The sequence below is a fragment of the Pezoporus flaviventris genome, unplaced genomic scaffold (assembly GCF_033815535.1).
Source record: "Pezoporus flaviventris isolate CSIRO_AGI_PZ_B2104156 unplaced genomic scaffold, CSIRO_AGI_Pfla_v1 ptg000025l, whole genome shotgun sequence".
Classification (NCBI taxonomy): domain Eukaryota; kingdom Metazoa; phylum Chordata; class Aves; order Psittaciformes; family Psittacidae; genus Pezoporus; species Pezoporus flaviventris.
Genome location: NW_026892573.1, coordinates 17,750,213 through 17,776,926, shown reverse-complemented (window position 1 = coordinate 17,776,926; position 26,714 = coordinate 17,750,213). Strand labels below are relative to the sequence as shown.

Genomic DNA, 26,714 nt, shown 5'->3' with positions numbered 1-26,714 from the left:
CAACCCCTTACAAGGGACAGTGCCAGTTTCTCCACAGTGATCGAAAGAGCCCGGACTGTAGCAGTTCCCTCCTCAGCTGCAGTTACACAGCCACAGTTACGCTGTTTTCAGCTGTAAATCACATCATTTTTTCCTCATCATCCTTGACACTTTAGCTCCGACGGGGAGGCTTTGCCTCAATCCCGTGCCCTAGCCCCGTGAGTCCCACTCGACACGGCTCGTCTCCGACCCACGGATGCTGTGAAAGGGAGCGTCCGCTTCCTGACAAAGCCCCGGCAGCCGCAAACCCGCAGGGAGGGCCGGGCGGGTGGCTCCGCGGGGCAGGAGAGCGCCTGGTGTGGGACCGAGCCGTCCCGTGCCCGAGGTCCGTCCTAGCGGCGGGGGGCAGGGTGGTGGGACCGTGCGAGTGCGGGACCGGCCAGCTCAGCGCTGAGCGCTCTCCTCCTGCGTGAGCGCCTAAAATGTTCCTGGCATGCGAGGCCAGGGGAGATGCAGTGAGAAGCGGGGCACTTTTCCAACAGCTCCTCCGCCGAGAGAACCAGTGGCACGGCACGGCTCCGCAGCCCGCTGCTCTCCTCGGCTTCCTCAGGCAACCTGACCGCCATGCAGCGAGTCAGGGTAAGGGGCTGCGGGCTGGGGCCGGGCAGGGCGGCCCGGGAAAGCGCCCTGACAGCGGGCCGGGGACTGCGGGGTACTTGGGGGGGCGCCCGGTCCCTTCCCCGCTGACGCCGGCGTCGTTGCAGGTGCTGGCGGCGCTGCTGTGCGCAGCTCTGCTCCCGCTCCGCCCGGAGGCCGTCAAGGCGCACAAGCGGCCGACGCGGACCCGGACCTGCGGCGAGCGGCCCGAAGAGCTGCTGGAGCAGCTGTATGGGCGGCTGGCGGCCGGCATGCTCAGCGCCTTCCACCACACCCTGCAGCCCGAGCCCGCGGGCCGCCCGCACAACGCCAGCTGTCCCGCCGGGAGCCGGCACGCTGGCGACAAGAGGTTCCGGCTCCCCGTCAACCTGCGAAGCGCCTCGCCCTGGGCTTACAGGTGACTGCGAGACACCGGGGGAAGGAAGGAGGGAGGAGGTCCAGCCACGTCAGGGGGCGAAGCGGTGTCGGGTCCCCGCGGGCTGAGGAGAGCCGGGTGTGCTGTGCGGGGCGCCCCGTGCCGCCCTTCCCCGCGCGGTGCCCGGGAGGCGCCGGTCCTGGGGGAGACTGCCGCAGCGGGCAGCAGCCGGGGGGAAGCGCGTTACAGCGGGCGTCCTGACAGGCAGAGCTAACGTAAATGTGTAAAAACTTGTGTGGGGAATGCAGTTAAAGGGCAGAAAGAGAAGCGACCGAGGTGGAGCAAGGTGTGAGATGGGGCGCGCACGCACCCGGGAGAGCACACCGCCCCTCAGAAAGTCACTTATGGCAAACTGTCATATGTGAAGTGCACTCACAAGACCCTCAGCAAAGGACCATCACCAAGAAAGCGCTCCTGGCTCCATAGCACCCCAGAGGACTCGGTTGCTTTTCACGAGATGTGATTCCAGACACGGTGCTGGTTTCTAAAGTATATCCGAGTACAGTGTGTGTGTCGTTACATACCAGCAGAACCGTGTCTTCACTTACCCGCCACAGACACACCTAAGGGCTTGCTGTTCGCTTTGCTGTGGGATAGGCAGGAATAAGCACTGCAATTCTCTACATCAGCTCTTTCAGCCTACACTTTGGAAACCTGCCTCCCCTCCCCAGGGGCTGACAGGCTGTTTTTAAGGGGGCATAAAAACAACTAAATAAGGCAGATCTGTTACTAGGCTGGTTAATACACAACAGAGCACATTATCTGTTATTAGGCTGGTTAATACACAACACAAGGGTCTGCACTTACATAGGGAGCTCTGGAAAAGCTTGGAAATCATTGGTTTAGCACACTAAATGCAGGGTGTGATCACATTCTCACTATCAAGTCTGCTGGTAGTTCTGTCTGAACACCGGCAGAATTGGGTTTTCTGTTTTCAGCTTTCTATAAAGACTCTGCAGACAACAGGAAGCTAAAAAAATGTACAAACTTAAAAGGAACTGACTTCCTTGCTGCTTTATGTGTATTATCTTTTGTATATACCTTGATGCAGTTACTGTGTATTCATCAAACTTAAATATCTCCTTGTTAGTGATCTCCAGTAAACATTTATTTTGTGGCATGGGTTTTGCCCACTTTTAGCTTAAGAAGTAATCTTACTGAGAGAAAAATCGTTTATTTGCTCAATAAGCCTTTCATAAACTAAGTATTTTTAGAAATAGTATTTTTAGTAATACCTTTTTTGTAAGCAGACTGAGGGTTTCTAAGCTACCTAAGTGTACAACAAGCAAGTATGATGAATGGAACACCTACTGTTAGGCTCCGTTATTTGCTATGTTGGTCTTGCCAAATACTAGTGCTATCAGACAATTGTTCTCTTGGTCTATACCAGTGCCTGCCGTGCTCACATCTTGTTGGGCAGGTACTTATTTTCAGTGGGAGCTCCGCAGAGGCTTGCTTCTTAACTGAGAACCAGGTGCTATTTGGAGCCTGGCTCACAGAAAGTTCATTAAAAAACTTTGAATCACTGTTCTTTTCATCAGAATGTTTTCAAACAGAGCACAAACCATTCACATACACGTGTCTTGGTGACATCTCCAAGCAGAAATTTTAAAAGGTAGTGCAAAAAGTTACTACATCGTTAAAGGCAAAATCTAAAATTACATTTAGGGGAAAAATTATTTCTGTAGGATGAAGAGGCCTGAGTAAACTGTCTAGTGAACAGATCTCATTTACAGCTTTTTTCTTGATTGCTTTTTTACTGTATCAGTAGTGTGCAATGGGACAGCAACAGACAGGCAAGATGCATAATAACAGTGTAAAACTTTCATAAAATTGCTCATTATGAAGGGTAATGTGCATTTGCTATTACAACTTGCTGTTTCATAGATTTTGAAGCCAGGTAAAAGCAACATGAACATCTCATCTGACCTGTGGTGTTCCACCCCTTTACCCCGGAAGCAAGCTCCCAAACCCAGTGAGAGCTACTGCCTGTCTATAAAAAGGATACACAGCTCTCCATTAAAGATTGCAAGTAGTGGCACGTTACGTCCTACCAGTGGTTAACTATCGGGTTAACATCCTCAAATCATGAGTTTGACTCTGTGAAACCTGTGCCAAGATCTTGCCTGCCCCGTTTCAGCATCTCACAGACGTCCTGCTCTCCAACTTGTTTTCTGCCCCTAAAGAGTTACAGTGCAATTGATTTCTGCTGTGTGCATAAAGGGTCTTTTTTGTTCTTGACTTGAATTTTAATGTCTGTGATACCTCATGCTGTTTCTTTGTCTTCATTGGTGTTGCAGCAGTTCCCATTGTTACCATCTGCAGATTTCATTAACATACTATTTATACTCCCTATTCCAAGTCATTAATAATAAAGATATTAAGTCTGGCTCTACTTACCTTACCCTGTATATCTCCCTAGGCACCTGCTCCCAGCTGCTTAACACTGCTCCTTGTAATTCTGCTTATATGACCGTTCAGATCAAGTTAACTGAAATTTTTTCATATCAGCATTTGTGAGAAAGAATCAAATACATTACTTAGAGATCTGTGTATAACATTCACACGTCACGTATATCCAAGTTTGTTGTTCTGTTTATTCATGGAAGAATGGATTGATTCAGACCTTGTGTGGCTACTTTCCTTGTCTTTGTTCTGTGCTTACTATTCATTTTCTATTACTTGGTCTTTAATTTGGTTATACAAAAATCAAGACTTACATCATTTTTGGCTTGCTACAACCCGGAGATACAGTAGTTGCACATGTATTGCACCACAGATCCATCTGGTCCACGATCCTGCTGTTGGCAGCAACCGACAGGTGGTATTTGAGGCAAAAGTTAAGGGAAAAATATTAGTTCATCTGTCTGATCCTGAAATTCCATCCTGATGGCCACAGGAGATCAGTATATAACTCAGGGCACAAAGTTCAATCGTATGAATCGCTCTTTACTCTGCAGAGCTATAAAGAGACAGCAGAGTTCCCTGAAGTCAGTTGAGCGGAGTGGAATCTCCAGCATACTGGATTTGCTCAGCACTGCAGGAAGTTGGTCCAAGAATTACCCAGTTTTTTTTAAAAACAGGGCCAGCAGCAGAAGCTCTGCTGTGAAATCATCGGGCTGACTGTGTGCCAGGGTCTGACATCCATCCAGGAGCTGCTTGTCCTTTCTAGCATTATTACGTGAACAGCCAAACCCAGAAGGCATGGAGGCTGTGTACATGGAGGTACTGGCAAGGGCTGTGGTCCTTGGATGCCTCTGTGGTTCACAGTTTCTTCACAGGAGTTAGTGATACGGCTTGTCCTGTCACCTAAAGATCCCTGCCAACAGCACAGGGTGGGTGCTGTATGGTAAAAATTAGAGAAGCCATAATAATGGTGAAAGTTTAACAGCTCCAGAGGTGCACACACAAGCTGCTCGTGGACAGAAGCCATGATAAAAAGGATTAATTTTAAATGCGTGCCTAAGTGTTTGCAGGGTCTGATCATAAAACTCTTGAGTAATGCTTGAAAAATCTGATCCCACCAAACTCAACAGCACATTTACAGGTTGTGTGATTTGGTGTTAAAGGCCAGGTCGGACGGGGCTTTGAGCAACCCTGCTTCGTGGGAGGTGCCCCTGCCCATGGCAGGGGGGTTGGACCTGGATGAGCTTTAAAGGTCCATTCCAACCCAAACCATTCTGTGATTCTGTAATTCTGTGATTGGTGATTCTACTTGTGGTGCTCCAGAACATAGGTACCATTCATTAATCAGCTGTATACACTAGCTTTATTTTTATTCTCTGTTGTTTTAAGGTTATAATAACATTTGTAGCTAGTTTGTAGGAATATTCAGACTTCTGCAAACACACTTTGCACAAATTTAGCAAAAAGTCTTCATGTGTATTCAAGAAGTCATTCTGGTTTTGAATTTTCAAATCTCATGGCTTCTGTGTTTGTCTCTGGGGCCTAATCCTGCATTTACTAAGGCTTAATTTAAAGAGATCGTGTCAGTGTTGATCTGATAGTGAAATCCCATGTTAGCCAGTCCTTCTCTCAAACACTGCCCAGCTTGTTTTTTCTACTTTTCAAAACCCAGTTTCTTTGGTTTAGTGCTCATCTACATAAAATCTTAGTAATACAGGCAAGTCTTTTATTACTGATAAAAGCCAAGCTTGTCTGCAGTGCTTTTGAAAAAAGTTACTCAAGAGGGGGGCTTTCCTTTAAAGGATACTCCAGTGATTTTCAGGAACCTTACCCAACATATTTTCCAGGACTTAACATTATCATGTGGCACAGTATGCATATCCCAAATATGCAGCCAAGGGAAAGAACAAGGGGATACAGAGCTGCCATCATTTGAGTACTTTTCATTTGAGTACCTATTAATACAGCTCTTCAGAAAATGACTGTTAGCACTAGGTTATTTTATGCAAGCATTGTACTTACTACCTGTATATTAAACAAAGTAAGCAGAATATGAACAAAAGAACACCTGCTATGGAGAAATAAATGTCTTGCCAAGAGGGAAAAGAAAGTTGTTAGCTCTTAATCCTGTAAGTATTTCAGTGTTAAGTAAAGGGCTGATGATCAACTTGTCAGACTTCTGATAACATCCAGCTGTTAGCCTAGCACTCACAATCATTTTCTGAAGGGTTGGCTGTATCTGCCTGCCCTAGCTCAGCATCTGACCCACAGGATTTAGAAGCTTGGAAACTATGGAGTGATAATAAAAAAACTACATATGAAGGTAGCGGTACAGGGCAAGACAGATTAAGTCTTTCCAAGAGTTTTACTTCTGACAGAAACTTTTCTCTTGACTTTCCAGGCTTGGTAAGTAAAAGGCAGGAAGTTTGTTTTTAACTGAGAGCTCTCAAAGCACTCGTAGGGCCATAAGAAAAAGCAGCCTAGAAGCAGTCACACTTCATAAGCAGTTCCAGTTCAGTACAAAGCCGTTGCTTGTTCCAGCAGCCTGGCACAGCTCACTTCTATCATTTGTAAATCAGTGCCTTGCCAGTGCAAGGCAGAGTTAGCCCTCTATACTAGTGACCTCAGTTCTCAGGACAAGGGTAACCCTCATCAAAGTGGCTGAGCTGTCTAGTTTGCAGCAGTGGCCACAGCAAATGACACCACATGCAGGGGACACTTAGGTTCCAGTGGAAAGTTGCTCTTCTCTGGTCTTTCACCACTCTTCCCAGCTACTTCTGTGAAACTATCTTTCACTACACATAGGAGAGCGTCAGTGAAAACTTGGAGCATGCATTTTACCCAGTTCATTAACCTGATTAAACATGTTTGCCCTGTTCTAGGAGAAGATGTAAGAACATGACATGTAGTGCTTTGGCATAATGGAGATGCACCAACCTACAGAAGCTGAGGCTGTGGTCATTATAAGCACAGAGTGATTATGTGCAATACATGCAAATAGAGGAAACGTGTATTTACATGGCTGATATTTGTTAGTGGTTCAGATCCAAATCAGTCTGGGTTGCCCAGAAAGTTAAACATGAGACTTCAGTTATATGGCCTTTCGTAACAGGTGTAAACTGAAGAACCTTGGATACAGCTCCAAATTCCAGTGACTTTTGAGTTAAGCATTTAATTTCAGGAGGCATTACTTAAAGCCTTTAGCCTTAAATTCTGGTATGAATGCAAACCCATGCCTGTATTTTTGTCCCATCTTTGGGTTTGGATTCCTTCCAGTCCTCACATGATAGAGTAGAGGTATCTGCATCAAACTTAGTAATATAAGGTGTTTTTCTATGGAAAGTAGAAAACCACACCACACCATCCTTCCAAAACCCCCTCATTTATACCTGACTTTTGCCATGTGAGAATTTGGAGGGGGAAGTTTGTTGTGGACCATGATTCCAGTGACAGTGTGCTCTTGTTTTTAGTGAAATCTCTTATGTTTGCATTCAGAAGTGTGTTCATGCTTTCCAGTAACATCATAAACCAGGTGCTAGAGATAATACAGTAGAGGAAATACCAGTGACTTGACATATGGTGTGTTTAACAATCCACCACTGAAATTCTTCACACTTGACTTTGAAATGGGAATGTATCACGGTAGAAAAGCCTGTATTTCACATTCTTCCCTTCTGCTGGCTACCAGACGTTTTATTTCACATTGGTGTGAGATCCTGTAACATGAAGGTATTTCCTGGAGAAAGTAAGTGAGTATAAATGGGACAGAGAAGCTTTGCAAAAAAATACCTGCGACATCGCAGATGTCTGGCTGTAAGAGAACTGGTCGGATTTTTATGAGAGGAAAGCAGATTTCTGAGAAAGACAATACAGATTGAATGGTCACTGGGAGAAGAAAAAGTCTCTTTTCTTTGATGACAGGATGATCAAGTTTGTGTTTGACCAAAGCTGTGATTTCCAGGTTTGTTTTAACCTGATGAACTTGTGATACTTCTGAAAAGGGCAGCTCCTTTCTTCCCCGATCTACAGGTGCTTGTTCACACTGCTTGTTTGTCTGAGGCTCTGTGTATACGTGGCAAGACAGCTGAAGGACCAAAATGCAGCTTTTGATGAAGTTACCGTTCAGCTGAATGAATTCCCTGGTCAATCATGTGAGCAGAACATCAGTATCAACCCAGGCAGGAGGGAGAGTCAGGCTGCCTCATTTGGCAAGCGCACATGTTGTTGACTCTTAAGTGACTGCAATCACAGCTCGAGGCAGACTATTGCAGTCTCTCCCTCAGCTGAAACCTCTTCTCATCTCCGGGACCACCTGAAGAGATAAAAGGCTATCTACTACTTTGGTACCTAAGGGAGAGGTACAAGCCCTGGGAAACACAATGTAGGGATCACTTTTAATCTATTGTGGTTTTCAAATGCAGTTATTTTGAAACTTCTGTGGGAAGAGGGGGTTGTGTACCCTGTAGTTTGTATCATCCCGTAAATAATTATACTGATGACAGGTATTCAATTTATTCTTTTTTCTTCTGTAGTTGCCCCACTTGATCGGTGGTCCTATCCTGATCCCCAGTAGAGGATGGCTTAAAACCCAGTGCAAGAGTTTTTACTGTTTTCGCAGCACTTCACATCACAGTAAATATTACAGGCTTGAACATTCTCTGGCATTGCATATCTGTTACTTGGGTTTTTAGCCTCAGCTGCTGTAATTTCCCATCTCAACATGGGAAATGATTTAGTGTGCAAGAAAAAGGATGTTCCACTTCACTGTTAGGAAAGCTTACCAAAGTAAAGAGGGGGAGAAGTGCTGCAACAGAGCCTTTGGTAGGCTGGCCATCTCCTCTGGAGGTTCTCAAGAACAGGCTGGGCAGACATGGGCAAGGACATCTGAGCTTTTGGAGGCATTTGGACTGGGTGACCTCACAAGGTACCTTCATGCTCTCTGCCTGCCAGTAACAGCCTGTAAGATACTTCTGCTGTGCACCATGTGTAGTTCTGACCATCTGCTGTGTGGAAGTAGGAGCGGGGGGAAAGGGCAGAAAAGGCTTTTATGTTACCTGACAGGTGGGTAAGTGCTTCTGATAACATATAGGGGGATGTCAGAATCCTCCCAGGGAGGGGAAGCACCAAGAGGCAGGCGGAGGTGCTTCTGGGCTGAATGCTTCTCCAGCCAGAGAGCTGTCATCCTGCTCTGGATGGACAGTGAAGCAGGGCTAGGTTTGTAACAAGTCTGAGAGCAGAAGGTCATCTGGATGAAGCTTAGAGGTACAAAGAGGACAGCTGGCATAGACTTGAAATCCTCTTTTTCTGGAGGTGCAAACATCATTTCTAGAAAATTGACACACAGCTGTAATAACGTACAAGTTACAGCCATGCCCAGCAATTGCTTCCAGTATATAAGCAGGGAAAGAACAAACCAACAGATACATCCCCACCACAATAAGCAGTGTGGCTCTGTACTGCAGTACCTACACTCCTTGTGTACTTACTCTTTTATTGCCAAAAAGAAAAAAAAAGAAAAAGCAAAATTTATCAGCTTTTACTCTCTTTGCTAAAAACAATGGCTGTAGGTCAGCCAGGATCTGTGTGACTTGAGACCATGTATCACATCTTCATTCTGCATCCAACAACATCCAGAGAGGAATGATGGAACTTGGACTTTGTTGGTCCAAGCTGTACTTATGTAACAAGACAGGCCATTGGTGAGTAAAGAGAAAGGGTAAAGCAAACTGTAAGACAACAAAAAAGAGAGGCAATACTGCTGAAGCTTTGGGGCAATGCTTTACTTCAAAATGTAGCAGGTGAAGGCAGAACGTTGACCTCAGTGTGGGCATGGAAATGTTACTATTCTCTGGTTAGAGAGAAAGACAGTGAAGATGAACTACAGAAGGAAATACTGGTTCTGCTTTCAGAAGGAAGGCACCTTTATAACCCTGAGTATACTAGGGAGCAGAAGCTATTGCAGAAATAACAGTACAATGTAATTTTAAAAACATGATGTCAGAGCTTCAACAATAATAATGTTAACAAGGATTTGTACCAATTTTTTAAGAAGGCAGATCAAAAGTTTGGAAATGCCCAAGTGTCCTTCTTGATGCCCTGTTTACCCATTCAGTCCAAAATGCAAAACTTAACTCTGCTGCAGCCCCTGAATCACAGTGTTAGAAAGCCAGTCACTTCGTATTTCAGTGTGCGCTGCAGGACCTGATCAGTTCTACAAGTTGTCTGTGGTTTTTATTTTTATTTACAAATAAGAAGGCAGACAGCAACAGCAACAGCTATTTTTCCTAGCAGAGAAACTGAACATTATATAAATGTTTTTGGTCAAGTCACATAATAATAATGTTTTCCAGATGAATATATCTATTTTTAGGGACACTAATGAATCTTTATTATTTGCTTCCCTATAGAATTTCTTATGATCCCACGAGATACCCTAAATACATTCCTGAAGCATACTGTCTGTGCAAGGGCTGCCTCATGGGGATCTTTGGTGAGGAGAGTTTCCACTTCCGCAGCACCCCTGTGTACATGCCGACAGTGATCCTCCGCCGCACCTCCTCCTGCGCAGGGGGCCGCTATGTCTACACAGAGGATTATGTCACTATCCCAGTGGGCTGCACCTGTGTACCTGAGCAAGAGAAAGAGGCTGAAAGCGTAAATTCCAGCATAGACAAGCAAGAAATGAAGTTGCTGGTAAGCCAGAACAAGCCGTCATCAGAATGAAGAATATATAAAGTGTCACATTGCAGTAGTGGCTTCATATCATTTCACCACGTCAGGAAACTGCACCACAGCAGCAAACACACTGACTTACATTCTTTTTCTACTTACAGTTATAAGATGGAAAGTTTTGTCCAGTCACATCATTAGAGATGACAATTCATGTTAAGAACTTCTTTAGTTCATGTAAGTATTTGTTGCAAATTTCAAAGTTTTTTGGTTTTTCTTAGAGCAGAACACTTTCACTTTATCCTTGCTTATTCACAGTATGTTTTAGAATATGATGCAGCAGTAAGACACATTTGCTATTACTTTAGCAGACTACTGGTTGTACATATTTTTAAGGAGTCTCTTATACTTTACTTCTGAATACTCTTATATGAAGATCATATAGCTGCCATACACATGCCAGTTCAGGAAGTAAAAGGGTATTTTTCATGCTGGGAGAGCCTCCCTTTATGTTGCATATCTCAACTCCAAGCAGTGTTCTTGGCTGTTACATCCTTGGCTGTTTATACCCTACAGCAAGGAAACCTTTGCTGATTTTTAGCCATTCATGAAACAATATTCTATCAGTTTGCTATTTCTAAACTTGCCAAATTTCTAAGGGTATTAAAGCATTGAGAAAAAGCATGCTAGAATCTTGGAAAACTGCAGTGGACTTTTTGGATGTGGACTAAGTCTCATTACACAGAAAACATTAATTGGAAAAAACACAGTTTGGGTCCCAAAGACTCTGTATTAGATTTTATTAATCATTAACTGCCTGTTTCTTGTGACAGAACTGTATTCTGAACCCAGGACAACAGTTGAAAAGCCAAAACCTGTTTCCTGTTAGGAGATTCCCTATTAAAAAAAAAAAACAAGTTAGAAGGATCAGGCTTCATTGCAGGTCCACTGCAGATGAGTGAACAGCCTAGGTCTGGACTTTGAATGCTACAGAAGTCATTGAGGTAACTCCCAGCCAATCCAAACTCATATCCAAGTGATTGATACAATGAGCGTTGCTCAGTTTTCTTTATGCTACACATAATAGACAGTTGCCTGCAAATGATGCTAGTCCTGCAGAAGAGCAGTCATCTATCCTTGCAGCTTGTAGGAACTTGATGGCTAGCCCTAAACAGAGCCCCTAAATACAAAAAAACTTGCATTTCCAGATCAAGAGACTGAAAGTTGGCTCAGTCTAGTGCTTGAGGATCAGGAGTAACCAGGCATACCTTGCACAAACAGAACTCCTCAGAGGGCCATATTTGTCAAAGTTGATAAATCTCAGAATACACAGCAGAGAATGTCTTTTACAGCTGAAGGATCATGACTGCAATACCATTACAAAAACCAACAAACACCATATGCAGCAATGTATCTGCTACATCAAGAATCTCAAAATTGGGCTTAATGCATTGCAGCTAAAGTCCCTACACAAACACAAACTCCTTTGGAATGTCATTGGATGAAGAATGGAAAGACTAAGAGCTAACCAGAATTAGCAAGTTATATAGAGAATGAAAATCATATGATAACTCCTTGTCTTGGTGCCTTATTATTGACTCTGCTTTTTATGACTCAGTCTAGTACAACAGTATTTTTACAGTGCAATCTGTATAGCTTCTTACAAAGCCTAAAACAACTTTAACTCCAGAATCCAATAAAAGATTCCCATCACAATGTCAGATTGAAGTTTATAACTGCGTTTCTTCTGCAAATGCTTTTCCACAATTCTCCTTGTCATTAGATCTGTGTTTCCTCAAATTGTGATGCTTCTATCTCAAGGGTCTCCTCAAAGGAGAGTTCAAAGAAGGTCATAAAGTGTTTATACTGCTCAGAGAACAGCTAATTGCCTAGCTGCTGCCAGGAGTGGTAGGTAGTTACCTGGTCTCTGGAGAATGTAAATACTTGCAGCAATTACATCCACTTTTCCTTCCTCCTAATGTGGAAGAGCTTCTCACCCTCTGAAGAGAGGAAAATGGTAATCAAAGACAGAGGGGCTGAGAAGTGAAATAGACGCACAAACCTGGAGGAACACTGCAAGAGATGATGCTTGCTTAGGCAGTCTGACTTTAGGGGTTCATTATTGCGGGTTTTTTCTACACACACTTCAGACAGGATAAAGTTGGACTTTCAGACTCCACAGCATAGAAAGCAAAGTCTTCACAGTAAAAAAAAAACCAAACAACAACAAAAAAAGTCAGGGCACACAGCCCTTAACCTGTAGTAAATACGCAGAAGGGCTACCAGCTACAGCTCTGGATAAACACTGTCCTCCAGCAAAATGCATCCCTCTGCCCACACACTTACCTTATACAAATTTGTCTGCAATATATGAGTTGCCAGAGCACATGGACTCATTTGCATGATATGAAGAAAAAGAATCTTTCTGTGGCAACTCCTGTCCTTCAGGCATAAATTATGGAATCATTTTGAGGTTTCCCAAGTAACAAGAGCATGTTCTGGGAATTCGTGGGAGCTGCAGGCTAAGATCAGGTAAATGGAACATAATTGGTCTTGCCAATCCAGAAAAACAGATGCTTTAGTTTACATATAACTTCAGGAATTGGATGACTGAAAGGAAAGTACTAGAGAACTACAAAACCTCAGTGGATCAATAGATTATGTTGGCGACCTCCTTCTCGTCATACTGCAACAAGTGCAGAAAGCTTCCTGTGGTTACAAGCAACCTCATGTTATCTTACTTAGAAGCCCATTTTCCTTTTTTAATCCTTGCTCTTGTCTGTGGCAGACTCTTTAGCTGAGCTAATTTGCTTCCAGCTTTCCAGTTAGGTGTCTGTTGAAGCCTGTGTTTGTGTTCTAGCCTGAGCAACTGTTTGATAAAAATTTGTTGGTGAACAACTGTTCGTTAATACTTAACATCAAGAACTATTAGCTACACAAACATTTGTTAACCTTCAAAATACCCCTCCATATATAAACCCTTTCTACATTACTCATGTGGAAAACGTTGAGTATCAAATGTAGTTTGCTTTTGTTTGGATTTTTTTTTTAAAGAGATCATCACATCATGGATTTATATCAGTTTCACTTCAACTGTGGTGTGACATTTCCCAGCTTCTAGTCCTCTGGTTACAGCTGCTGCAGCCTTGCCTTTAATTTGCATGGGGGGAGGGAGGGTTCACTGGAGTTGCTTCAAGGCTTCACAAACTGTTGACAGAAGGCAGACATGAAATGCCTCATTGAACCAACTCCAGGCCCAATAAATGCAAACAATTCAAAGCTGAAACTATCTGGCAGCTGCAGCTGATTTCAGAAATTTTTTGTTGTGCCAGGAAAATCTTTTCCTTCAATGAGGTTGTCACTGGAATACATTAGGAGACACAAAATACAGAACAATATGCTTGCTATTTTCTTCTCTGTAGTATCACTTAAGGTAGGTTGGAAAATTCCTGTTATTTAGGAAGGCTGAGAAAAGACTGAGATGTTAGTTTTGGTTTACCAGACAGTCATTATGTGAAGGTGTTTGTCTGAACAGGGAGACATCTACAGCTGCAAGTAAACAAGAAATTGCATGGAGGAATATTAAAACAGGGAAGAAGGGAACACGGCTGTGGTGTGCTCAGAAAGTATGAACACCCATTAATCTCACTGGGATTAGGAAACAGCCACAACTACCTGGACTAGGGCACAAGAGGGAGATCTAGTTAATCCTATGTGTTTTGCTGAGTTGTGGCATGAGATACCACTTGGTTTTGCTGTGCTTCTGTCTGAGGGGGCTGCAGACCATAAGCAGACCCAGAGCAGCAGCAGAGCTCTGACACTGCTGAGGAGAGACTTCTGCAACCTAAACCCCAAACCCACTGGACCTGTTTCCCACCTGCCTGCATGGCACTGGGTATGCACCATGTAGGGAACCAGTGTGGAGTGACAAGATCAACCATCAGAGATACCTCCCACTGGTACAGGGGGGTATGGACAGAGCAGTGAGGACAGTTGTGCAGTACAGAGATCGGCTAACTGTGCACTTTGGAGGTGAGAGGCTGAGAGCAACACTATTCCTGTCAGGAAGCACAGATCAGACATCAGTGTAAGCAGTACCTTGGACTTCATGCAATAGCAGCTCTAGAAATGCTTCAGTTGTCATCTGGGGTGGGGTGCAGGCAGCTGCAGTACATCCTCTTCCACCATCAAGATGTCCTGCTGCTGCATGATGCCCATTACTGCAGCCATGCAACTCTGCAGTCATAAATGCCAGTGGAAAAGCAGCACCGTGGTAACACTTCCCCACAGCCTGTTCCAATAGAAGGTACATCCATAAGACACCCACAACAAAGCGAGCCAAGCATTAGTTGATACTGAAGGTTTGTTTTCATTCTTCTATTACAGAAGAGAAGATTCTGCTGTCACGTATTTCTTAAAAGTTACTGCAGTGGCGTAAAGTACAAACTCACTATGCATTTGTGTGACTTGCAGGCTTCTCAGAAACACAGCTACTTCCTTGGAAACAAGCATGGTAAAACCACTTTACCTCCTATCACTGATGAAGGCTGTGAATGGCACCACTCAAGCTGTGCTTGGGCAGCTGCCGGCACTCACAAGGCTGTTTAAGCAGGAGGCCGGTGAACAGCAGCCTCCTCTGTTGAGCACATCTACAGTTTTACATGTACCCTCATTTTCAGAACTGTGCATCTTCACAGTGCCTCTTTTCAAAACTGTCTGACCTACATGTGAGAAGCAGCAGTTACTTGCTTGGTAAACTGAAATTCTTGGTCTAACTGAACGGTGTACTTTTCATTTGTTTAAGAAGGGTCTCTGATGCAGTTAGCAAAGCTGTCTTGCAATTCTGATACAGGGCCTAATACACATTTACCAAAATGAAGCAATTGAAGCAATTAAAGCAGCAACATAAGCGAAGCTTGTATTTGAACAGCACATTCTAATTTAGGTGTGTGGCAGAGGAAGAGTATCGTCCCTTCTGACAGTCATACCTGTTCCTCTTGAAGTCCCTGCATATAGTTAAAAATATAGTTTCAGTAGTTCCTTCATTGTCTCCATCTGCTTGGTGTGCAAGACATTGAGGTAATAAACATAAAACAGTTTATGACTGTGAAGGATAGATTTGTGCCAATAGCTATGCATTTAATTCTGGTTTGCTTTATTTTGAAGCTGCCTAAGTAAAAGTAATGGTGTAGCCTCCTGGAAAACACCTAAACCCAGCTGTACATCACCTGTGGACAGTCATTTGGGGGGAGTGTTCTGGCTTCATCTGGCTCAGCAACAAGGCTGGCTGCTGGTCTGAAAAGTATCAGATATGGGCTCTCAGAGACTTGTCAGCAGAGCCTGGTCTTCATTCTCCCTGACAGCTCTCCCTCTACAGCACCTTTCCCATTTTAACAATACCTATCACTAGTCTGATAGATACGAAGGCACATGAAAGAGAAAGAAAACTGGTATGATGAAACTCAGGAACATTGTATGGGGGAAAGAGGGCAGGAAGCATCAGGTATAAAATGTGAGGAGGGGAAAAGCCTTAGGAAGTAAACATCTCATAGAAAATGGGGAAGAGCAGTGGTGGGTTGGATGGGTATTTATAAAACAGTGTTGTCTCCAGCTCAGAAAGCATGATTCTCTGAGCACTGACAGAGGATTATATCCCATCTATGTTATTCCTGCTCATTTATTTACTCCATCAGACAGGAAAATCTGCATTCAAACAGCAGAAAAGCACAGAAACATGAGTATATACTTCTGCCTTCTTAAAAGTCTTGTCTCACATGCTTAATTAGGTTTATTCCCACCACAAAGTAAATTTCTTAATACTTCATTTTACGTGATTTATTTTGTAGATGCAGCATTTCTGTAGTCTTTTACATAATCCCAACAGATACCTATGATATACAAGTACATATGTTTTATATAGTATATTTATAGCTGATAAAACTGTTGAGAGCCTTGGAATTTATGAACCAGCTTTCACCCAAAAATACATTAGAAGTGTAGTCAATAGGATAGCCAAAACTGGCTTTAAAAATTCCCAGTTACCAAAAATCTCTACTGTCCCAAAGCAGGGTTTTTCCAAGTATCATCTATTTTGACTGACATACAGCCCAAACCTTGGGCAATATAAAATTTAACATTTATTAGAAAGAGTGTGAGTTTATCAATACACTGTTATACCTCAGTGGCCTTGTATGATTCAGCAATTCCCAAGATGCTCCTATACTACTGCTCTGCAGCCATCTGTGGAACAGGAGGCAAAGATAAAACTGAGCAATTGGAAAAAAGGCCTGTTCTTGTAACTACAAACTTGACATACTTGTAAATCATCTTAGCTTGATATTGAAATCCACTAAAAAGCAGGCACTGTATTTAATCAGATTACGATTCAAGATTTAAGGGACTAGTGTATATGGGTCACATTGCTACAGAAGTATCTCATAACCAACAGTAACTCAAAGGAAGAATCAAGGAACACACAGCCTGAAGCACTAACGCAAGGACTGGCTCATGTGTTGTATTTTTATTTAGCAATTAGTTCATATTCCAGTTGATTTGGCCTGACTAATGTATAGGATTCTTAACGCCAGTAAAGCTCTCTCTAATGGGGAAATCCTTACTGTGCTTTTTTCAAGGAGACATTTGGTTTATACCACCTCAGGAGATAAGCTTAACTAGTCAATAGAACAACCCAGTTGTGTGAGGGTTTTTAAAGTTTAAAAGACTTTGTGTTGCACTAACACATAAACAACACAAAATAAATGCACTGTACTTCTGCAAGGAGATGTGTAACGACTTAGTACAGCATGCATACGTACACGAGTTTGTATGGTGTAAGTGATGACAAAATAGATCTTTTCACAAAAAGAAAGTCTGGGTTTGTGACAAAGCAAGGTGAAATAATAATCACAATATTTTAAAAAGCCAATCTGGCAACAATAGCGAGAGAGTAATTCTTATCTTACTTGGCAACTTACTTACTAGTAAGTAGTAAGTACTTGGTAGTTCTGATGATTATTAAGAGCAACTGGAGCGGCCTCTCCAGAAGGAGACCTATTTTCTCTTCCAGTTATCCTTTATAAAAACATCAGCCTGCTGGCTAATGAATCTGAAAACATATGACACATTCAGAACAAACATCTCTCAAGCCTTTTACTCAGGGAGCATCTCTCAAGATTGAAAGGAGACCACTGGTCATGCTTTTTCAACCATCCACTAGCTAGGAAGTCATCAGTTCTGATGCAGTGATGATTCTGGTGTCTGTGAGGCAAGCACCTGTGTGTTGTTATACACCAACCAGCTAAAATCACTTTGCAGGGGTCACTGAAGAGTCCTTGAATGGTAAAACCTGACAGTTTGAATGAACCTCTAACAGAGAAGCTTCCATTGTCTAGCACCTGAGCTGTTTGGTCCCCATTTACCAAAAATGTACAATACAAAACACATTTAAAAGAGAGAGGCTATCATGATTAGAGCTGGCCCAGAAAACAGTACTTGGAGCTGAGTATTTCAGCACTGAGAAATATGGAGTCACTGCTAAAAAACAGAAAGGAGCATGACTGAGAAATCTGTAGACCTTCTCAGGAGGCTCACTTCAGCCCAGAAGCATAATTCACGTAACACCGAAATTCATTGGCTAAATTTCGTGCGTGTTTTGGAATAAACTTGCAAATCTTCACACCAAGATTCTTTGCTGCCTGTTCCTCCATGACTGCACCTGCAGCAAAAATAATTAGCATTTGATGAGAAAAACAGTAACAGAATGTCTGGGTATTTTAATAGCTCCTCCCAAATGCATATAAAGCAAGCCTGCTTTTTTTAAGGAAGCAAGGCTTAAAGCAGCTCTACTGTCAGCCCTCTTTGACAACTGAATCTATTTCGAAATGAGAATAAATCTGAAAGAATGGAAGATGCCCCAAGGAAATGAATGTAAATGAAGTTTCATGGAAGTAGGTAGAGGGTAAGCTCTGTATAGAAAACAGAGATGAACTCCATCTTCTTGCTACATGCCAAACAAATTACATGGTAGGGAGGCATGGGAAAGGCAAACAGATTACATATACTCTTCCACTTAAATAAACGCAATGCGGTATTTACAGCTACACACTGAGAAATCACTTCCTTGAGCAGCATTTCTCAAACTCTGTAAACTTAAGGACCACCTACCCATTTTAGGGAAGAAATTCTGAGAACCATCCTTGTGCGTGATTGCCATGTGCAATTAAGCAAAGGTTTTCCGTGACCACATTCTTCTTCATTTCAGCTGCTTGGTTGACTTCCCTCACATTATATTTATAGAGGGGTTTTGTCCTTCTTTTCTTTTTTTTTTTTGCAAAAGTTTCCCAGATGTCTTGTAGTAAGATTACAGTTTAAGCTTAAACACCATGGGTAAAGCAGATATAGCAAATGCACCTCCATAAAGAAGGCCCTACAAGTACAGCTGGTAAATTACCTAGTTTCACTGCACTTATCACTGGTTTTCAATTCCTCCTGCTGTATTTCAGTGCCCAGAATCTCCTTGCTTGAATCACAGTGGCAGAATCTCCCTCACACATTCATTCACATTACAACTCCTGTGCTTACCAGTACGGACAGGTAATGTGGAGTGGGGGCAAGTTTACTTTGCTTTTCTTTTCAAGACTTTGCTAAAATCATCCCACTTTACTCAGCAAAGGCCATTCCAACCTCTTTGTCATTCTTTCTACTTAGATGACCTTAGACGCTAAGTACTACATGGCAGCTGAAGTCCTGTAGCTACTGACATGTTTAAAAACTCACAAATTCTTATTCAGTAAGACATTAACAGTAAGTTGCACCTGTCTTTGTCATACCCAGATTATAGAGAGTGGTCTTTTACAAGAAAAAAATACTTCTGGAGATCTAGAGGATGATCTTACAATTCTTCAAAGATTTAGTAGAACTCAAAATGCTGTATGAAGAAAGCACTGACTTCAACTCTTAAAAAACACATACCTGCAGTTCAAAATAAAGGTTGAACTAAAGTATTCCAATGAAAAGCTTAGGATACATATTCCTCTTTGAAGTAATGATAAATTAGTGTTACTGAGTTAGTATTTTTCACACCTAAGAAAGTTTCATCTTCTGAGAGAGAGGAAAAGATGCTTAATGGTGACATTTTTATTAACCATACCTGTGCAAAGTAGAATCTTTCCTTTTGTTAAATATTTGATGGTCTCTGCAGTTTTTTGAAGACATTCCTCAGACAGATAGGGTGGATCTGCTATAACAATGTCAAAACTGTGTGGCAAGAGATTTTCAGGTAAGTTCAAAGGGTGGTTGTAATCATAGAAGATAAATTCTTCTCCATATACAGAAAACCTTCTGTCGTACTCCAGTATACAGACTGAAAAATCTTTACCATCCTGTTCTTTCAGTTTCTGGTATACACTGGGTGCACTAACACATGCTATCCTGAAAAAGAGACAACAACTGAGAATATTCTTTTAAAAGGCAAACAACAGCAAAAAAAACCAAAACATCCTACAGCAGTCCTCAGGGCTGCTTTGGGAAAACATTTTAAATATTAGTCCCAGAATGTAAGCTATACATCCTCCACTCTAACGAATAATTAATTTAATAGTAGAGTTTTAAGCATTAAAGCCATTTATTCAGCATCCATGCTGCATCACTTAAGCTTAACTACAGAGAAAATCTTGTTTCAGAACAGCAAGGAAATATACTTGAAAACTTAAACCCAACTCCTTACAGAAATAGGAAGAAAACCAAGTTTCTCCACCTGTTCTGCAGAAACATTGTATGAAAACAGAAAAGAATTACTAATCATTGATATGCTCTGGAGCTCTCTCAAAAAAGAAAACATTCACAGTAAACTTGTACAAGGCAGAGCCTACAACATTCGATGAAATGCTAAAAGATAAGATCAGGATGAACTATTATTTATACAAATAATAGCAAAGCATTTGTGCAATATCTCAACTGAAGAAAGATGAAGTACAATGAGTAATGAATTACACTGCATGCTCTGCCTACAGAGTGGAAACAAAGTATTTACAGAAAAGACATGTTGAATCTCTGATGTAATTATTGAAACCTACCTGCCACCCTTCCCAGCTGCCACAACTGCTTCATCAGCCAGGCGTGATGCGGTTTCATCACTGTACCAAAACTGGCTCAGTTGCTGGAACACACAATTACAAATAATCTTTGGACTGTGCTATGTACTGTTAGGTGTGGTGAGTTGCATTTGAAGAAAAACAAAATCCACAACAACTTCTCAGTTCACCAATTGTTAAGCTGGAAAAGTGAGTATTTTCCTGACAGTCTTTTTACCTCTGTAATCCAGGGACACGCAGCAGGTAGCTTACACAGTGTGTTTCCAAAGCATTTACTGCGGTATCAGGAAAACCAAGTAATGCAAGATCACTGATTACTGGGTTAGTTCAAACCCACTTTGCAGATGCACAGTATTTATGTGTTCTTAAATTTTTAGTGGAAGAGGAAAAAGGAACTTGAAAAGTGACAGTACAGAAGGAAATAAAGGGTAAAAGTAATGAATCAGAAGAGATCAGAAAAAGGATGAGTAAAAAAAAACAAACCCAAAGAAAACAGAGGCAAACCAAAAATCAGTCTGTCAGAAAAAAATCAGAAAAAATAAAAGCAGCAAAGCAACCATCCACAAAAGCAAAGGCATAAACCACAGAATGCAGTACAATGTGAAAGAAAGATCACTTGATCTTGTTACTTGCTGCTTGTCTCAGACTCTGAGACTCTGAGAAGAATCTTTTCTACCTTCACATAGCAGGCTGGAATTAAAATCTCCAGAAGGGATAGATGTTTCTGTTAGCGGCTTTATTCCCTCTCCATGTTGTACCCCTTTCCCTGCCCCCACCCCATGTAGGACAGACAAATATATCCAGATTTAACATTAAAGCAAATATCCCTAGAGTGTTGCTGTCCATGAACAGTTTGATTTTGCTACTCTAAGAACACCTTTTAGTGTTCCCTTTTTAAATTTCATTTCATTATCCAGCCACAAAAAAGCTCAGTAAAGGCTACTCCTTCATGCACTGAAGTTCATAGTTTCTTACCCAGTCTTCTTCTATTGAGCCAATGGAATATTGATTAAACCCTTGGGAGGTCTTCATGCCCTCTCTCTGCTGCTGTTCCAAATAGAACTCCTGGAGGGCGGCCAATGTATGGGATGAAAGCTGGGGAATGTCATCACCATCATCATCCATTTTTCTAGACGCCAACTAGAGAAAAAAATTTAATTAAATTAACCCTTTTCAGTGGTGAACACTTTAATAATGGCACAGTCCCCTGTACAACGACCTTCACTGACAATACAGACTCAGGCTAACAGCTACCGAGGAGAAACTCTGGACAAGAGAAGACACATTCACTTTACTTATGAGATCTTAAACAAGTGAGAGGATGATTAGAAATAACACATCTCCAGAGAGAATTCAGGAACAGCGGCAATATTGTTCCCTTTCTATACAACACAGATTTGGCTTGTATTCTTGGAGGGAAGTTGTCATTGCAGTTCTTAATTTCCTGAATCTGGACAACTTTTCTGTATCGGGGGGGGGGGGGGGGGGGGGGGAATGTGGGGGTGGGGGCAAAAAGCTTCAGTGGATCTGGCAAATCATATAGAAACTGTTCCCTCCCATAAATAATGATAGATACTGGTCATTCCTTTCCATGCTCAAAAGTCACACAATTCTGACTCAAAATGAAGAAACCTGGCTTTAACTTCTATGCCATAAAAAGATTTGTCTGAATGCCAGAAACCTTCTTACAAGCAAAAGCAGGCAAGAAACTTAAGATGTTTTCCTTAGACAACGCTATTTGACCAAACTTGTGTATTTTGTGTGTGAGAACATGGGGATAACTCGTATCAAAAAGACACGGTATTTACTACCATGAAAGTACAGCCCCATTGCATACACAGTGCACACAGAAGTACAGCACAGAGACCTCTTGTGCTGGGATACACCGCAAAAGGTCACTTCACCCTGCTCACCCGGACTGCTGAACAGCATCCGGGGGAAAGCTGTGGGTCCTTTCCAGAAGAGACAGTGCCACCGCGTGGAGCGAAGGTGATGAAAACAGGAAACTTGCATGGGAAAACTACTAGAGAAAACTGGAAAAGATGCTTCTCTCAAGAAACCCATTTTCTCTGCTTCTGATCTAAGAACTAGTAAGTCCACGAGCAATGACTTTAACAGAACCTGGAACCAGGCAGACGCCTGCCTTTGTGCAGAAGTCACTGGGAGAATCACATGCCATCTGAACTGTGTGCAACTTCAGAAGCCAACTATGACTTCAAGTACAGCTGCTCAGAGTTTTTCTTCTCCCATTCCCTGTATAACAAGAACTCCAGAATCCACAACCTCCTCCCTTCCCACCCTTCCCTCTGTGCTGCTCACCCTAGCACAGCTTTCAAGACTTTTCCTGAAACACAGGTGTTCCCTACTTGTTGGAAAAATGGTACCATCAACCTGTTAGATAACCCACCAGAATTCACTGATTATTGTGCTGTTCCACTGACACAGTACACACCTACACGTGTTAAGAGTAAAGCTCTTGGCTTTTCCAGAGTATCATTTATCTTCCATGAAGACAGGCTTAGGGAGTTGGGCTTGTTGATCCCAGAGAAGAGAAGGCTCCAGGGAGACCTTAGTACCTAAAGGGGCCCACAAGAAAGCTGCAGAAGGACTTCTGCAAGGACATGCACAAATAGGACAAAGGTAATGGCTTAAAACTGAAAGAAGGTAGATTTAAATTAGATATAAGGAAGAAATTCTTTACTATGAGGGTGGTGAGGCACTGGCACAGGTTTCCCAGAGAAGCTGTGGCTGCCCCATCCCTGGCAGTGTTCAAGGCCAAGATGGATAGAGCTTTGAGCAACCTGGTCAAGTGGAAAGTGTCCCTGCCTGTAGCAGTGGGGTTGGAACTGGATGAGCTTTAAGGTCTCTTGCAACCCAAACCATTCTATGATTCTATGACTTGCTAGTCAACCTTAAAACAAGGGAGGTACTGCGCTCTGCTCAAGCTTCAGCTCCTGAATGCTTACATGGATCCAAATCCCTCATCTCCAGACGATTGGAGGGGTGACAAAACTAATCCACACAGAGGTGTGGGGGAGTCCGTCCCAACCATAGTAAAAGAATAGACAGAGAAAGGATCTTTCCTACTGGAAACAAGTTTTCAGATCTTTAAATCCTAAGGAGAGTTGATTGTCTGACAAGATACTGGGATTATTGCCGAATGCACTTTCACAGGAATGACTGATAGGACAAGGTGTATGAAATACATTAGTCTAAAGTAATTTAGACACCTACATCTGGTTTGTAGAATCTTCCAATGCAAATCAAAACTTCTCAAACATCCAAGAGGTCATCCTCAAGTACAGGCAGCATCAGCAGCTTGTTCCCTGGCAGTCAACTGGGAAAACCTAAACAAATTCAAGTTTTGAGGCCCAGGTGCCATAAACCAGAATGGCCTCTGAGCATGACAGCCAAGCCAGGGAATGTCAGAAAAGCAGAACTGACAAAACCTGCACACTAACCTGAAGCTGTTTTCTTACGTACCCATGGTTTTGTGGAGTAGGGAAACAGGGACAAGGCAGGATTTGTGGACCAGGACCAGCTTGACCACAGATCTGAGAACAGCTCCATTTCAGGATTAAGTCTGGAGAACTTTCTGTTAACATCCATGGCAAATGGTTCAAGAAGAAAGCTGTACTAGTTCAGAGAAAGGGTTGATGCTGGTCATTCTTCTACCCTGAAGCATTGATACTGCTTCCTACCCTGAATTATTTTAATTAATATCGTATCCTGAAGGCAGCCAAAAGCTGCTGTCCTGGAAGGAATAAGATTAGGCAAGTATATGTGATACCTCCCTCCTCTATCCTCTAACAGACTTTAACCATTTTCCACTATGGGAGTTGTTTCTGCACTTGAAGTGATTCTGTGAATGCAGTTCTCTTAGAGACACCTGTCCGGTATCCCTTAAATTCACGTGAAGTTTTTAAACCTAGAATGTCAGCTGGTAAGAAGTTTGGGTTTATGAATAGTTACCTTTTGTTGCTGTGAAAATGGCTACTAACTTCATGCAAATACTTTGTGTATCAGAAAACAAAAGGTTGAGCTCTTAGACACTCTCTCCACACCACTCTGTGTCATTTCACAGACAGCTGTAGGTCTAGGTGTTGCTGAGCTACAAGGATCTCTGTCAGTGATGAGATTTCATGGTGCTTCAAAGTGACACAGAAGCGTTTGCAGACGAGAGTCTTTCAGAGGATTAATGAATGCACAGAACTGCACTGGAATAAAAAAAATAAAGTCTGGAGGCTAGTGGTTACTTGAAGGAGAAGAGGAGCATGATGTGCTCTCCTTTCCAATAAGCACGGGCAGAGGAGAGTAAGCTGGTACTCGACCGCTGTTACCTCTGGCATATGAATGAGGGAACGCTGTCGGCTTCTGAAAAATGCTCCTTCTTCCTGCTCCCTCTTGTGTTTAACTGCTTTGAACACCCACTGCCGGCACCTGCCGCTCGCGCTCTCCTGCTATGCAGGCTCCGCTCCGCGCCAGGCGCACCCACCGCCCCCACCCCAGCGCGGCTGGAGGGGAGCGGAGCGGAGCAGAGCGCAGCCGGTCGGCATGAGGCCCAACGCCGCTGAGGGATCCGCTCCCGCCTCAACGCTCCCGCCGCAGCTGGGCTGCCCGGCCGCAGACGCCACCCGCCCGCCCTGAGAGGGCGGACAGCCGGGCGGACTTACGCGCGACCCTGCGGATCCCCCGCACTGCTGACACAGAGCCCGCCTCTCTCCCCACTCACCGGCCGCCAGCCACCTCCGCGCACGCGGGCCTCTCCCAGCCAGCCCCGGCGCCGCGCGCCCCCTGCTGGTGACACGGGGCAGGGCGGGGCCGGGGATTCCGGCGGTGGCTCCGCCTTTGCCGCAGGCGGGGCCGTGCAGGCGCGTTCCTAACCCGCGGTGCCGCTGGCCGCCGGTAGTGGGGAGCCCGGGCAGAGATGGATCCGTGCGGGCCTCCCCCCGCTGCAGCAGCCCCACCGGTCCCTTGCGGCCTATGGCGGATGTCCGCCTGCCCGGGCTTAGCCGCTGGAGCGTGTTGCCGGCGGGAACCCGCCGTTTCGCTGTGCCTTCACCACTGCGGTGGTTCGGGTTGTGTAGAGCGACCCCCAGAACGGTTTTTCAGCGTAAATAAGAGCTTCCTAAAGCAGGCCGTCTGCGCAGAGAGCAGGCGCCGCGCTCCCTCGGCCGGGTCGTGCCCCGGGATTTGGAGTAGGTACTTCAGCAGATACGGAAACTGTGGGTAGGGTATACCTCCAGTCTGGCATCCATCGGTCGCCAGCTACGTTAGACTTGGAAATCACGGATATATCTCCGGTTAGATGCCCAATGTTTAAAAGCCATGAGCTGCTGATTTCAGTGCAAGGAGGCACAAAAGTACAAAATGTAATCAGTTCTAAGTAATGTTGTTTGATGGCTTTGTAATGGAAAATAACTGCGGTGCTTGAAGGTAGTTGACATAGTTTCAGGACCTCAGTACAAAAGGTGTGAGAAAAGCAGAATAGAAGGACAGGACCTGGGGATGGGGAGTATCTGGGACTAGCAGATGTCCAGGGTGGGCACAGATAAACTAACTGATAAGTAAAAGGACAGGATGATTGCTATGTTTGGGGTGTAATAAACCCATTAAGCTGCTGTAAGCATCTACTAGGGAGTATCCCAGACTAGCAGATGTCCAGGATGAGAGCAGTTAAACTAACTGATAAGTAGGAGGCCAGGATGATCTATGTCTGTAATGTTAATGAAGCTTGTTGGGAAAAGTAAAGGACCCTTAAAGACCACCACATTTTTGTATGCATGCCGGAAACTTTTTGGAAAATGATGTAACATGCTCAGTGACCATATAAGGATGACCTGTATAGCAATTCGGGGACACACGTTAGGAGGAGCTATCCCCCGTGTCTCCCGGCGCCGCAATAAAGAATACCTGCTTGTCAACTTGAAACTCTGTTGGCGAGTTTGTTCCTGGAGTTTTCTCCGAATCAGGGTGTACAACTGATCTCAGTTTCTCATACTGTGCAGACACAACACACTTGTCTGGCATTCTGTATCATCTGTTGCTCCAAAACCTCAAGAACTTCCTGTTTTTGTCATTCCTCCTTTATAAAGCCTGGTAAAAAGCATTTTCATAACATCATCTTTTCATGGTTCGGTTACTCTTTTATAAACCAACTCATCAAAGGCTGCCCATTGGGTTATTTAACCCAACAGCAGACTCCCGTGTCATGTTTTCCAGTTCCCTCAGCAGCAAGTTGAACAAGAAACTGCTATTTTACCTACAATCTGTTGAATCTTGATCTGTTGCAATACTTGCAAAGTCCTAGGCTCAGCACTAGGAGCCTACAGCGAGAGAGAACTATTTCCTTGGAAGGCAGAAACACAAAATTCTGGTAACACATATTTGCAGCACAGCTTCTGTAGGCAGCAGAGAATCAAATTTTCTTGCTACTGCAGGATGTGGGGATAGGCCCGTTTTTCCTTCAGATCCCCATACATTTTACCTCTCTCTCC

General features: G+C 43.6%; 2 protein-coding genes across 3 annotated transcripts; one reads left to right on the top strand and one right to left on the bottom strand.

Moving 5' to 3' along the window:
• The first annotated feature begins 352 nt into the window (after positions 1-352).
• On the top strand, positions 353-11,847 carry IL17D (interleukin 17D). Its single transcript, XM_061457654.1, has 3 exons — positions 353-618; positions 744-1,033; positions 9,865-11,847. The coding sequence occupies exons 1-3, from the start codon at positions 604-606 to the stop codon at positions 10,178-10,180; spliced, it is 621 nt and encodes a 206-aa protein (XP_061313638.1). The 5' UTR covers positions 353-603; the 3' UTR covers positions 10,181-11,847.
• Positions 11,848-17,249: 5,402 nt separating this feature from the next.
• EEF1AKMT1 (EEF1A lysine methyltransferase 1) lies at positions 17,250-25,003 on the bottom strand. Of its 2 annotated transcripts, XM_061457651.1 has the most exons (5): positions 24,950-25,003; positions 21,193-21,357; positions 20,200-20,282; positions 19,275-19,555; positions 17,250-17,840 (listed from the first exon to the last, which is right to left on the bottom strand). In XM_061457651.1, the coding sequence occupies exons 2-5, from the start codon at positions 21,340-21,342 to the stop codon at positions 17,713-17,715; spliced, it is 642 nt and encodes a 213-aa protein (XP_061313635.1). In that variant the 5' UTR covers positions 21,343-21,357; positions 24,950-25,003; the 3' UTR covers positions 17,250-17,712. The 2 variants fall into 2 exon arrangements, with proteins under 2 accessions (XP_061313635.1, XP_061313636.1); XM_061457652.1 differs by lacking the exons at positions 17,250-17,840; positions 24,950-25,003 and adding an exon at positions 18,467-18,551 and having other exon boundaries at positions 21,193-21,681.
• Positions 25,004-26,714: the final 1,711 nt, after the last annotated feature.